At 45.6% G+C, this 12,407-nt stretch overlaps 1 protein-coding gene across 1 annotated transcript; it reads right to left on the bottom strand.

Moving 5' to 3' along the window:
- Positions 1-450: 450 nt before the first annotated feature.
- On the bottom strand, positions 451-6,981 carry LOC133114646 (beta-galactoside-binding lectin-like). Its single transcript, XM_061224199.1, has 4 exons — positions 6,904-6,981; positions 2,472-2,554; positions 1,902-2,070; positions 451-1,040 (listed from the first exon to the last, which is right to left on the bottom strand). Exons 1-4 carry the CDS (start codon positions 6,907-6,909, stop codon positions 894-896), a joined length of 405 nt encoding a protein of 134 aa, XP_061080183.1. The 5' UTR covers positions 6,910-6,981; the 3' UTR covers positions 451-893.
- Positions 6,982-12,407: the final 5,426 nt, after the last annotated feature.

The raw sequence follows: 12,407 nt of genomic DNA on the forward strand, positions 1-12,407 counted from the left end.
GTATTGTATTGTATTGTATTGTTTTGTATGTACATCTGCACTGTTTTTACTTGCACTAGCCTCACCTTTATTATTTATTATTCATGTGTATTTATGTGTTTACTTGCCTGACTGGAAGAGAACGCACAAGAATTCCAATGTACCTGTACTGTATTGTACCTGTGCAAATGGCAATAAAACTCTATTCTATTCTATTCTACTCACTTCCTGAACTGAGCTGATAAACGTGGAGGCAGATAAACTCTACTGCAGTAGAATGCTCAGAGAGTGCAGTGAGCCCTTAACCCTGCATTGCTCCAGGGGGGGATTGTCCCCTGCTTAGTCTAATCAACTGTAAGTCACTTTGGATAAAAGCGTCAGCAAAACAACAACTTACTATTATTATTACATTACATATTACATGACATATATTACATATTATTACACATACACACAGTCTGGAGCCGCAAATGTGGCATGCAAATGCGTCTTTATTTAAAAAGTGTAGTAACAAACATGGAATGACTCCCACAAGCTCAGAGAAGCCAGCTGAACAGGAGAAGCCCCCCCCCATGCTGCCATGATGATTGACAGCTGCTCTGTGTACTTCTGCTAAAATTATTCATGTACCTCCGAAAATATGCCTACCTTACCCAGTTAGCAAAAATGTAAACAAGAAAGGGACAATTTGCTGTTAGGGACAAACAATTAGACCAGATACGGACTACGGACCTAAGCTTGTTCTCAGAAATCTGACACCCCCCCCTGAAAAAAAAGCACACAGGTTAAAAGCTGCATATGGCAGACAACGGGCGGGTCTGTGGGAGCATGGGCAGCCAATAAGCAGCCGGCCAGGGAAGCAGAACTGCCCGATCGGTGGCCGGACTGGCAGTGGATCCACCCCCGCGGCCGGTCTACTTGACCTCCAGGCCCTGGATCCTGGCCTCGCCCTCAAACTTCAGGTGCTGGTACTTGGAATCGCCCAGGCGGTTGGGGAATCTAATCACTTTACCGTCGGACAGGGTCACCTGGAACTCCTTAGCGTTGAAGGTGACCAGGAGCTGTAGGAAGCAAGGGGCAGGAAGTGACATCACTGGACTGGAGTAAATGGAGAACAGAGAGGCAGTACCACAGACACCACTAGAGGGTGCCAACCCTTGGTATACAAATCTGTTACTAACATAGCCGAAAGACCAGGGGGCCTGTTCCACAAAGCAGGATTGTAACTGCACTGAGTAGAACCCACAAAGCAGGACTACTGAGTTAACTGGATAACTGCACTGAGTAAAACCCACAAAGCAGGATTACTGAGTTAGCTGGATAACTGCACTCAGTAAAACCTGGAACGCCTCCCAAATCTGGAACATGGACTGAAGTAAAAAGAGCTGTTACAGGTTTTATTCAGTGGAGGGAGATGCACCAGTAAATCACACTGGACAAGCTTGCTCACTCAGCAGTGGACTAGGGCTTGACAAAGGTCCTGAGACTGTTCATTCAGTAATATAACAGTCTAATTGCAGTATAATTGAGTGATACAGGGCAGAGGGCAGAGGAACAGAGACAGCTCTGATGAAAGCTGGATAATTCAATCAGTCTCTGAGCTGACTGGGTGTGTCTGGGTCTAGGCAGAGTAGTGCGGAGATTGCGGTTGAGAATGCACTAGATGAGATACTTTATTTGCGACCTGGAGGTTGCCGTCTCAAATCCCAGGCAGGACACAGCCACAGTCCCCTTTATCAAAATACCCACCCTGAACTCTTGCTGTACTCCTGCTTGATAACAAACAAAAAACATAATATGTACCCATCCTGAAGATGTGTATGCAAATGCCTTCCCCTGCTACAGGAAGGGCAAGCTACAGGAAGTGCCTCACCTTAAACTCCTTCCCCTGCTGGAAGGGGAAGCTACAGGAAGTGCCTCACCTTAAACTCCTTCCCCTGCTGGAAGGGGAAGCTGGCATCGCGCACCTCCTCGCACCACTTCCCTCCCTGGTAGGAGTTGCAGACGACGGTGCGCTGGTCGCCGTGGGCGTCGAAGCGAGCGTTCATGTGCAGGGCGATGTCCTTCTCGTGCCCCACGTTGATGGCGAAACTGCGAGTGACAGAAAGGAGTGTTTCAGGAAGCTGGGCTCACGATCGAAACCCGACTCACATCTGCCACGACAACGCTGCTGTCACTTCAGCCAGCGATGCAGTATGTGTCAAATATGAATTCTCAGGAACAGCTAAAACAAAACCAGCTTCCAACTTTCCCAGTGAGCACAGTGGCTTAAGCCATCATGTGGGGCTTTCAACTGAAAACCTTATTTGTTGTTCTTTTATTTATTTATTTGTTTATTATAATTACAAAATACCCTATCTAATCCAATTAGCGCTTTAGCTGTTCTGATAGTATTCCGATTGTAGTTTGACCCAGATGGAGCTTGAATTAAGAAAGCGAGTGAATAGAAAATAGAAACACAGGGTTTTACAGGATGTAAGGGAAGGCCTTACCCGGTGGCCTTAGCGTTGGCCACACCCGTGATGGTCAGGGTCTGCCCCGCTTTGAAGGACATGTTCTTTACGACAACAGGCTGCTGCAGGGGGGGGAGAGAGAGAGAGAGAGAGAGAGAGAGGGAGAGAGAGAGGGGTTATCATCTTCAGCCGTTTCTATAACACAACACCTGCTGTGGTCCTGCTGTGGATGTTCGTGTGGACATCTCTCCTCTTCATCACAGTGAGAATTTGTGAGAAAATGTGTTTCAAGACTGGCACCCAACAACCCGGTCCACTTCCCCACCAGCTCCCACCAGCTAAGACCCCACCGAAACCCGAAACCCTCAACCCATCCACTGTGCTGTCCTCAACCCGTCCACTGTGCCGTCCTCATCATTGCTGCAGTGTCCTATGGATCAACACTGAGTCATCAGTTAGAACCTGCCTCTGCAGAGTCATCAGATAGAACCTGCCCTTCATCGAGAGCTACAGCCCACCAAGCTCATCCAGAGTGGGCCAGGTTAGCCAAAAACATTTTACAAACTTTAGCTTTATAAAAATAAAAAATTATATATATATATATATATATATATATATATATATGCTTTTTATTCAAATAGGGAGATTCCATCAGCAGCATGCGGGAGGGGTGATGGTGGGGAGGGCCGGGGGCGGGGGGGGGGGCAGTGATGTCTGTCTGGATTGGTCACACAAGCTCTGATCTCTAAGCAGAAACATCTGCTTGCAGTCTTTTCCCCTTATTTGGGAGCTTATGGGCTGCACGTTCTCCTCCTCCCTGCGGTGAGCCATGCCTTGTTCCTGATCATTACGGGAGGACTGAAATATTCCCTCTAAATTACGGGTCGGAAAAGCTGAAGTAAGAGTTAAAAATCTGATTTTCCAGAGAGCTGGATAGCCCTCACCTGGAGCGAGGCCCAGACTGGCTGGGGGAGGGAGACCAGCTCCGGTGCACATGTGGCAGAACCGCCTCAGAACCTTCTGGAACCCGGGAATACGCCATTACCTTATGTAACAACACATCTAAGACAGCTCGCAGTTTCTCTCTGAGTGACATAACCGTAGTGTATGTGGTGGGTGTATTGACACACCACAGACACAGACAGTTGATTAGACTAAGCAGTGGACAATCCCCTCTGGAGCAATGCGGGGTTAAGGGCCCAACAGTCATGCAGATCTTATCGTGGCCACACCGGGGCTTCAACCACCAGCCTTCTGGGTCCGAGTAATGTATCTTAGCCACTAGGTTACAGGCTGCCCAAAAGACCCAAAGAAATTAAGGGGCAAGACAGTCTCTCTCCAGGCCTCTCTACGCTAAAATAGATTTGGCAGAGATGTGGCTCCAGAGAAAACTGGCAGAGGAGGGGGAGATAATGCTGGAACATTCTTTCCATCTGAGTCACACGGCCCTACTGTAAACTCCTTCCCCCAAGGCCTACTGTAAACTCATCACCCCGACCCTACTGTAAACTCATTACCCCAACCCAACTGTAAACTCATTGCCCCAACCCAACTGTAAACTTATTACCCCAACCCAACTGTAAACTTATTACACCAACCCAACTGTAAACTCATTACCCCGACCCAACTGTAAACTCATTACCCCAACCCAACTGTAAACTCATTACCCCAACCCAACTGTAAACTCATTACACCGACTCAACTGTAAACTCATTACCCCGACCCAACTGTAAACTCATTCCCCTGACACGGTCCTACTGTAAACTCATTCCCCTGACACGGTCCTACTGTAAACTCATTCCCCTGACACGGTCCTACTGTAAACTCATTCCCCCGACACGGTCCTACTGTAAACTCATTCCCCCGACACGGTCCTACTGTAAACTCATTCCCCCGACGGGGGCGTGGTCTCGGCCCACAGACGCAGTGCAGACTGCATGTCCCAGCCAAGCGATAAATACTGCAGCTGTCTCCGAGCTGATGGGAAACAGCTGGGGTCTGCAGCTCTGGTATACATGAGCAGCCAGGCGAGTGATTCACCCTGCAGGCACCAGGGTCCTTCTCCTGTCACTGCCGATGGCCGTGCATGATGTGTGAGCCCTCATCCTAGGATATTACCTTTAAAATGTAATTACAGAAACATGGAAAACTGATGAAGCTTGTATATATTATTTCCAGGAGAGAGAACCAGTACACTTTCTGTATTCATATTCCCAGGTTTCAGTGTGGGTCACATGACATGCTAAACTAGATTAACATGAACAAATATTTTCAGTGATTTCAATTATCTCCACTATCCATGGTCACTTTGTACTTAGTTCTCAATGCGTTTAGCTTAGAGGGATACAGCAGCTGTCATGGTAACAATTAGCAACAGATTGAATCTGGATACAAGGATGCCCATATTTTTATTTTATTCAGTTTGGTTCACTTTTTCAGTGGTGGCCTGGCCAATGCCAAGCTTACATCCTTTTCCACAAGTGCTTTTCAAACCCAGATACAGCCCTGGGCTGACCCAGAGCCAGTTTAGACCGGGCACCGGGCACAGGCACTATCCCAGTGTGAAAGAGTGAAATCGCATTAGCCTTTTGTTTTTGAGCAGTGTAAGTGTAAGTGTAAGCAGTGTAAAAAAAAAAAACTAGCTTGAGCAAATCTGTGCAACAAATTGCGACAGTTTGATTGGGAAACAATCAAATAAAGCTGACCCATCATGGACCTTGCGTGGCTTCTGCCTCATGATCAGGTGTGAACTCCAAACCCTGGAATGGCATTTAACAGTGAGGGAGAGGTCTGGTCAGAGCCGCACCCTGTTCAGCCAATGAGGCTGCAGCACTGTACTGTACATTGTGTAGTCTTCCCAACTAAAGAAACAGCAGAGACATGAAACTGAACGAAGCCCTGGTTTTTGGAGACATAGAACCATGCACACGCCCAATATTAAAATTTTAAATTAAGCTCACAATAAACTCATTTTTCAAAAGGGGTTTTTTCCACGAGTGAGCTTGTCACACCTTCAGTGAAATTTGGTGGTTTCAAACTTTGTGCAGAAGGATAGCTCTTCTGTTTTCCTGCCTGACCGCAAACCTAGTTGAACTAATTTCAATTAGATTTGAAAAACACAGGCCAGCTCTTGTAAGCAGAAAGGGGGGGTTGGCAGCCCAACACTGACAAAAAAAAGAGCCACAAGAACACGAAGCCCGAGACCATGTCTCTGTAACGACCTTGTGTTTAAAGTTCAGTTACTTTGAAAATGATTGTATCTGTATTCAGTGCTCAGTGCTCAGTGCTCAGTGCCCAGTGCTCTGGTTCTGGACCACACCCTAATGTGCCTTGTGGAGAAGTGAGCCTTGTGGCTGCTGGTGGGTGTAGTCGTGGACCCCCCCCCCCCCCCCGACCCCCCCCCCGCCCCCCCGCGCCTCAGCAGGGAACAAAGACGGGGAGAGAAACGGCGGGAACGAGAACGGTTCTCTCCGAGCCCAGAACGGCCGAAAAAACCCCAGACCCTCGAGTCTGGAAATCTGAGTCTCTTCAGTAACTTTCCACTTCATCTCATCGGAGTGAACTTACGGAGATGGAGCCAGGACAGCTGTTTTCCCTCACATCATGACCACGTAGACTGACTCACTGTAATGCAGTTAACGCACATAATGCGATTCACCCTGCTCCACATCAGCTTTCCAGCAGCGGTGTTTGTAGCCGTAACCAAGGCGCAGAAAACAGCAATACAAAGCTCTTATTAATCAAACTTCTCTGGACATTAAAGAGACCTCATATATATACTCTCCAGTCATGGGCTGAAGATTGATCTTGAACGTGAGGTTTCTGAACCAACACACAGTGAAATAGTTTTACATCATGATTTTTAAATGTGAAAATGGGCTTTCTGGTCTCCAGACTTCTTCGCTGGATCCTCAGATATTGACATGCAGAAATTATGAAGACTATCAAGAAAACAGCAGAAAGAGTGATTCACATTTTTAAAAAAAAATGTTTTTACCCATACAGTGGCAGAAACCTTTCTGATATACTTATTCAATGCCTAAGTCCAGCACAGTCTGCGGATATGGCGTTATTAAAATGATTGGCCGAATAAGGACAGGTTATCATTGATGCACATTTAATTTACCGTTTGGTTTCAGGCGCGAAGTTAACGAGGCGCGTGATCGCGGATCATCTCAGAGTCGCGCGCAGAGCACACCCATTTAGTTACGGTAACGGATGCGACAGTTTGGAGAAGTACGCAACGACAAAAAAACACTCCAATAAGTCACTATTATGGCAGAAAAAAAAAAAAATACAGTATGATTCAGTCGCTTCTCGTCAATGGGACACGGACACTGCGTACGTCAAGGATTTGTGGATAGATTGTACCCTTCCTTCCACTGACCCATGCTGGTAGCAACAACAGTAATCAGATAAAATCAGGCACAACACATTCAAATGCGGTAAATGCACAGTACAGCCCACTTACCGTCATTTTGGACTCTGGAAGTGCGCAAATGCAGTAAGCAAGCAAGTTCAACTTCGTGGTTCTTCTTATAAAGGAGATGAAAGGGGGGTGGGCACAATTGTGACGCGCCGCACGAGTGTGATTTCCAGTGTTCAGTTCTGGCCAATCGGTAGAAATGAAATGCCATCTCCGTTATTCAATTGAAATAGCACAATGACTTTCTACTTGATAATCGGGCGACGAATGCAAATATCGATTAAACAATCAAATGCACGAATGCCTGCCTATAAAATATCGCAACTAATTGGAAGATGCATAGACTGCAATATGAAGTTAAAAATAGGTACGAAGTCACTACTGTTGCCACGGCGACTAACTTTCCACAATTATTTGGAAGTGACTAAGCTGTTCGATGTTTAAAAAGACCAGGACTAACCATAGTTAGATTAAAATAATATCACTTGCACATGCATCTTTTCCTGCAGTCTTAGTAATATTCAATTACAACCGACTGCAATGAAGATTTCGTCGGTCTATATATTAATAACAAGAGAAACGTAAGTTAGGAAGTAACGTGACTTGGTCCAGGCGTTCACCGCAATTTTTTTTAAAACCAAATGTAGTGTGGGTTCCCCTGGGGCGACAATTAGACAAGAATTAGACTGGGCGTTGTCTCATTGTTTCAGCTGACAGGACATTCCCGCCTCGCCGGTCGATCCATGTTGGCGCGGTGACTGCGTCGCTCTGCCGCGTGAAGGCACATGTCGACTGGCAAGGGTGCGGTCTCTCCACAACACAGAGCACGTTGCAGGCATAACAAATAACAACACAAACAATAGGGAGTAAATATTTTACCCTGTCCCTCAATAAATACAGCGAGCGGCATAAGGTTTTGGGGGGGGGAAAAACTAACATATTTTTTCTCGATTTGTCTCTGTACTCCACAATTTTAGATTTGTAATCAAACGATTCACATGTGGAAAAAAGGGCACGTGTGATTAAAGGGCATCTTTATACATATTGGTTTCATCGTGGAGAAATTACTGCACTTTTTATACACAGTCCCCCAATTTTAGGGCACCATGAAGTTTTGAGAAATGTTTCCGATTAGTCACGTGTGTTTTTGCTTCCTTAGCGCAGGCAATAGAGTTTTCAGTATCTAGTCTTGATTTTAGGCCTTTGCAGTCAGTAATTGGCATTTGTCAACATGAGGACCGGAGTTGTACCAATGAAAATCAAGGAAGACATTATAAGGCTGAGAAACTTCACAGACAGAACCACAGAGACTTCACAGACAGAACCACAGAGACGACACTGCAAGATACAAACCACTAGTTTGCTGCAAAGACAGGATGGGAAGGTTATGGGTTTACCTGAAAGAGCCTGCAGAGTTATGGAAAAGGGTCTTGTGGACAGATGAGGCCAAGACTGATTTGTATCAGAGTGATTGCAAGAGCAAAGTGTGGAGGTTTAAAGGAACTGCCCAGGAACCAAAGCACCCACACGGTGGTGGGGGTGTTATAGTTTGGGCATGTATGGCTGCCACGGGTGCCTCTATTAATGATGCATCTGCTGACAGCCTGAAGAGGACAGAAGCAATCTGCTCAATCAAAGGCCTCCAAACCCATTGGACAGTGCTTCGTCCTACAGCACGACGGGAACATTTTGACTGGTCAAGTCATTCACCTGATCTGAATCCAATCGAGCATCCTGGTGAAGAGTACAAGTCCAAAAAAGTACAGTAATTTCTCCACCTTGATAACAAAATGTATAAAAAATACCTGTGGAAAAATAAAAGTTGAGAATCTGCAGTTTAACCACATGTGAAAGGACCAGTAAAAGCAGAAATGAATCTTGTGATGCATCAGAGGGGAAAGGCAAGGACTGGCAGCTTCTCTGCCATGACTGGATTCAGTTCCACTTTCTCTTTTTTTTTTGTCAAACGGTTTTCATTATTTAGAAAGGAAGGAAGGCAGCATTGTGAACCACTGCACCGCCACATCGAATGGCACTTGCCACTGCCACCACGTCTAATGGTACTTACCACTGCCACCACATCGAATGGTACTTACCACTGCCACCACGTCTAATGGTACTTACCACTGCCACCACATTGAATGGTACTTACCACTGCCACCACATCGAATGGTACTCACCACTGCCACCACATCGAATGGCACTTACCACTGCCACCACATCGAATGGTACTCACCACTGCCACCACATCGAATGGTACTCACCACTGCCACCACATCGAATGGTACTTCCCACTGCTGTGTGCACATGTGTTCAGTGGGGCAGTTACCCAAACAGGCGTGGTGGGGGCCTCTGGCCAATCCTGAATGAGGCACATTGATCGATCATAAGGTTTGTTATAATTTCTTTGGGACCAATTTTATTTTTGATAAATGATAGTAAAGTACATTATGAAACATACCCATTTCAGGTCTGCGCTGCATGATGACATCAGACAGCAGACATATGGGGACATGCACCGCAGCGGTTAATGAGCACATGTCAGGACAATTTCTGATGATTCAGTGTGTTGAAACTGGCCTTTGGTTTTTGTTTGACTTTTGTTACCACAAAACCTTCTACAGATAAACATCTCCTAAGAATGAACAAAATAATTCATCACAAAAAGGCTGCAAGTGCTCAAATGATGATTTTGAAAGGTACAGTTGTTAGTACAATGATCCATAAACATCTGCTATGACTGTTCATGTTTCTAGATCACCAAAGAGAAACACTTTCCGCTCCTCAGAACGTACTTGTAGACGCTTCTGGAATCACAGTGAAACCATGCAGAGAGTGGCTGTTTCCTGGTCTCTTTCCAAACCCAAGCCAATGTGTCATAATCCGCCTGTTGCCAGGGAAGGCGAAACCACGATGTTACACGCACAAACTCAAAGTAAATTGATGCGCTCAACAATGACCTTACTCTCAAAACCACAAATAAAATTAGATCAAACCACCAACTGGCCTCGAACCACAAAATACCAACATACTGTAGGAAGCACAAGGTATTACCAAGCAGAGTGAGCTACAATTTTAAATCAGAATGTCTGTTATTTTAAAGTTTATAGTTTTGGGGAAAGCCCAAATCCCAGTTGGCCTTTTGTCTTCAAAAGCCAGTGTCATATCGGTAAACATACAACCAATTTGGCTTGGAAAAAACCCAAAGCTAGTTAAACTATAAGCAAGATTATACCCAGGGGTGGGGTACAATCGTGTGACCTCGAACTTCACTATATTACAGAGCCCTTCCCTTTAAAAACCTTGATGGAGAATGGCATGCAATATTGAAAGATTTACATTTAAGCTCATTGTCACATTAACAGCTCAACGGTGAGTGCTGTCAACCAGGGGCGTCACCAAGGTTTGAATACTTCTGGGGCTGAGCCAAAGTCATTTGGGGCTGAGCTGAGAAGGAACATTCCATGCATTTTACCTTTACAGGTTAAATTATTGTCATGTTCATCAGTCTGTAAGTATAAATGTAATAAACAATGAGCTTGATGACAACAGTAGTTTGGATTGAAAGACATAATTATCTAAGTATTTCAGTGGTAGATCTTTTGTTCATCTCACTTTTCTCCAAATTAAGCGCTTGAAGATGCTAAGCAGGCCAGGCCAGTGTTTCGAGCTGTGGCGGTGAAACGTTTTCACGCAAGGGACCAACAGGTTAGTCACAGGTCAAGACACTTTTTTTTCCTTTTTCTTTTTCAGAAAGCAAATGTGTCTCATTTAACAGAATGATGTCCTGTAGCAGTGCAGCCGCAGTAAATTCATGGAGTATCAAGGAACGGCTATCATGCAGGGTCTTCTGTGGCCATGGTTTACATTTCAACATGGATTGAACTGGTGTGTTTGCGGGATCAGTCTCGACAAAACACTTTCTAACACACCTTCAAATACAAACCAATAAACAAAAAAACATTATTCAAAAACTATTACATTATTTACACATCTAAATATTTTGTTCTGTAATTTTGCATCACTCCCCACTCACAATCAGAAGCAGCTGCAATGGAACCAAATTAGTTTTGTTTTATTTGTCGACAATTTCTAAATGCAGTTTTTATTCCACGGCTTTATTTCTATTAGAATTTGATTACAATTGGAGTCGTGACAACCAACTGTCATTCGCCAACTGCTACAGTAAAATGATGGTTTATCCATCCAATATCTCAGAGCTACAGACAACGCGGTGCATTGTGGTGGACGAAAGCGGGGGTCGTGGTCTGTCTCTCGCGATAACGACATTGCTGGCCTTTCATATGGCACTCGATGGTGTTAATACAAAACTAATGAACAGGCTGCGGTCGTTCAGAACGCGTTCGGGGGCAGCAAGGAGGCGTGGACGCCGCTAGTATCGGCGACTGCATACTGCTCTCATGACTGAACTCATGGCACGGACATGCGTGGAAGGGGCGACTTGCAAGCGGAGTATTTGGCAGCGCACGGGGACCAGGGGCGTGAGTTCTGACGTCGTTCCAAGACAGCGGAGACGACAAGTGGCGAAAGCATCTGCCAATGTGTCGCTCCACATTTGAATACATACATCGCCGAACAACTTCGACCAGCGCGCTTCGCGAACGATGGGGCCTTTAAAGCAGAGGCCTATGTCAGATTTGATTCTGGCTACACCCCCGACACACCCGCCAAACAGGAACAAACGCCTCATCGCCTGCTGCAAAAGGTTGCACGCGGTTGGGAGGAAACATAGTTCAACACAGAAACCGGAGACGCCGTTTCCAGTCGAGCGTCACCCAGCTGAGCTGAGCTGTGGGGCTGCAGCCACTCAAGCACCTGACAAACTTAATAATAAATCGGTCTTGTTTATATACATCCAAATGTTCCTGCATATACGTGTTACCTTTCCTGACTTCGCTTCCTGGCCGTAGTTGGGACAGTTTCAGCTGACTTACTCAAGATTGAAACTGTTCAGTAGTTCAGACCACAGTGATGCCAAGACAAATTCTATCTGAACTCCACTAATAAAATGCCCATTTATTCCGCAGCGTTAAGTGAGTGGGAAAAAACAAACGCCGCTGATTGTGTGAAGCACACGATATTAGCGGCTGTTTCCACAGTATTCCCATCAGAGCAAATATAATCAATACATTCAAAATATATCGCCTAGCGCAATCGGCTCTCTGCCACGGTAATCTCAAAGCTATGTTCCCTATCACAAGAAAACCGCAATGCAATGCTCTTAAACCCACAAAACATCTGTGCTGACAGACATGGGTTCACCCATATAGACATGGGTCGCTGCCACACAAAATCCCCCATAGCAACACCAGGGTCCGGCGAAGCCCGGCTCGCATGGCCTCGTTTGTACAAATACCACGGATCTTAATGTTAATAGCATTTGCGCGCCTCTTCCAATGTTAAGCTTTGATGGTAAATGCAGCTAAACCATCACAACCTGTTTGCATTCCTCTGTTTTTGTTTTCCCAGGTCCCCTTGTGAGTTTTTAAAAGCACAGATATTCTTCTGCAGATTCTGCAGCGCAATCT

The sequence above is a fragment of the Conger conger genome, chromosome 16, assembly GCF_963514075.1.
Source record: "Conger conger chromosome 16, fConCon1.1, whole genome shotgun sequence".
NCBI lineage: Eukaryota > Metazoa > Chordata > Actinopteri > Anguilliformes > Congridae > Conger > Conger conger.

Bases quoted from the DNA above. Each gene is read 5' to 3' on its own strand.
- LOC133114646 (XM_061224199.1), bottom strand. The intron at 2,071-2,471 runs GTAAGGCCTTCC...TGTCACTCGCAG, and splicing joins GCCAACGCTAAGGCCACCGG to TTTCGCCATCAACGTGGGGC. The intron at 1,041-1,901 runs GTGAGGCACTTC...TGCTTCCTACAG, and splicing joins AGCAGGGGAAGGAGTTTAAG to CTCCTGGTCACCTTCAACGC.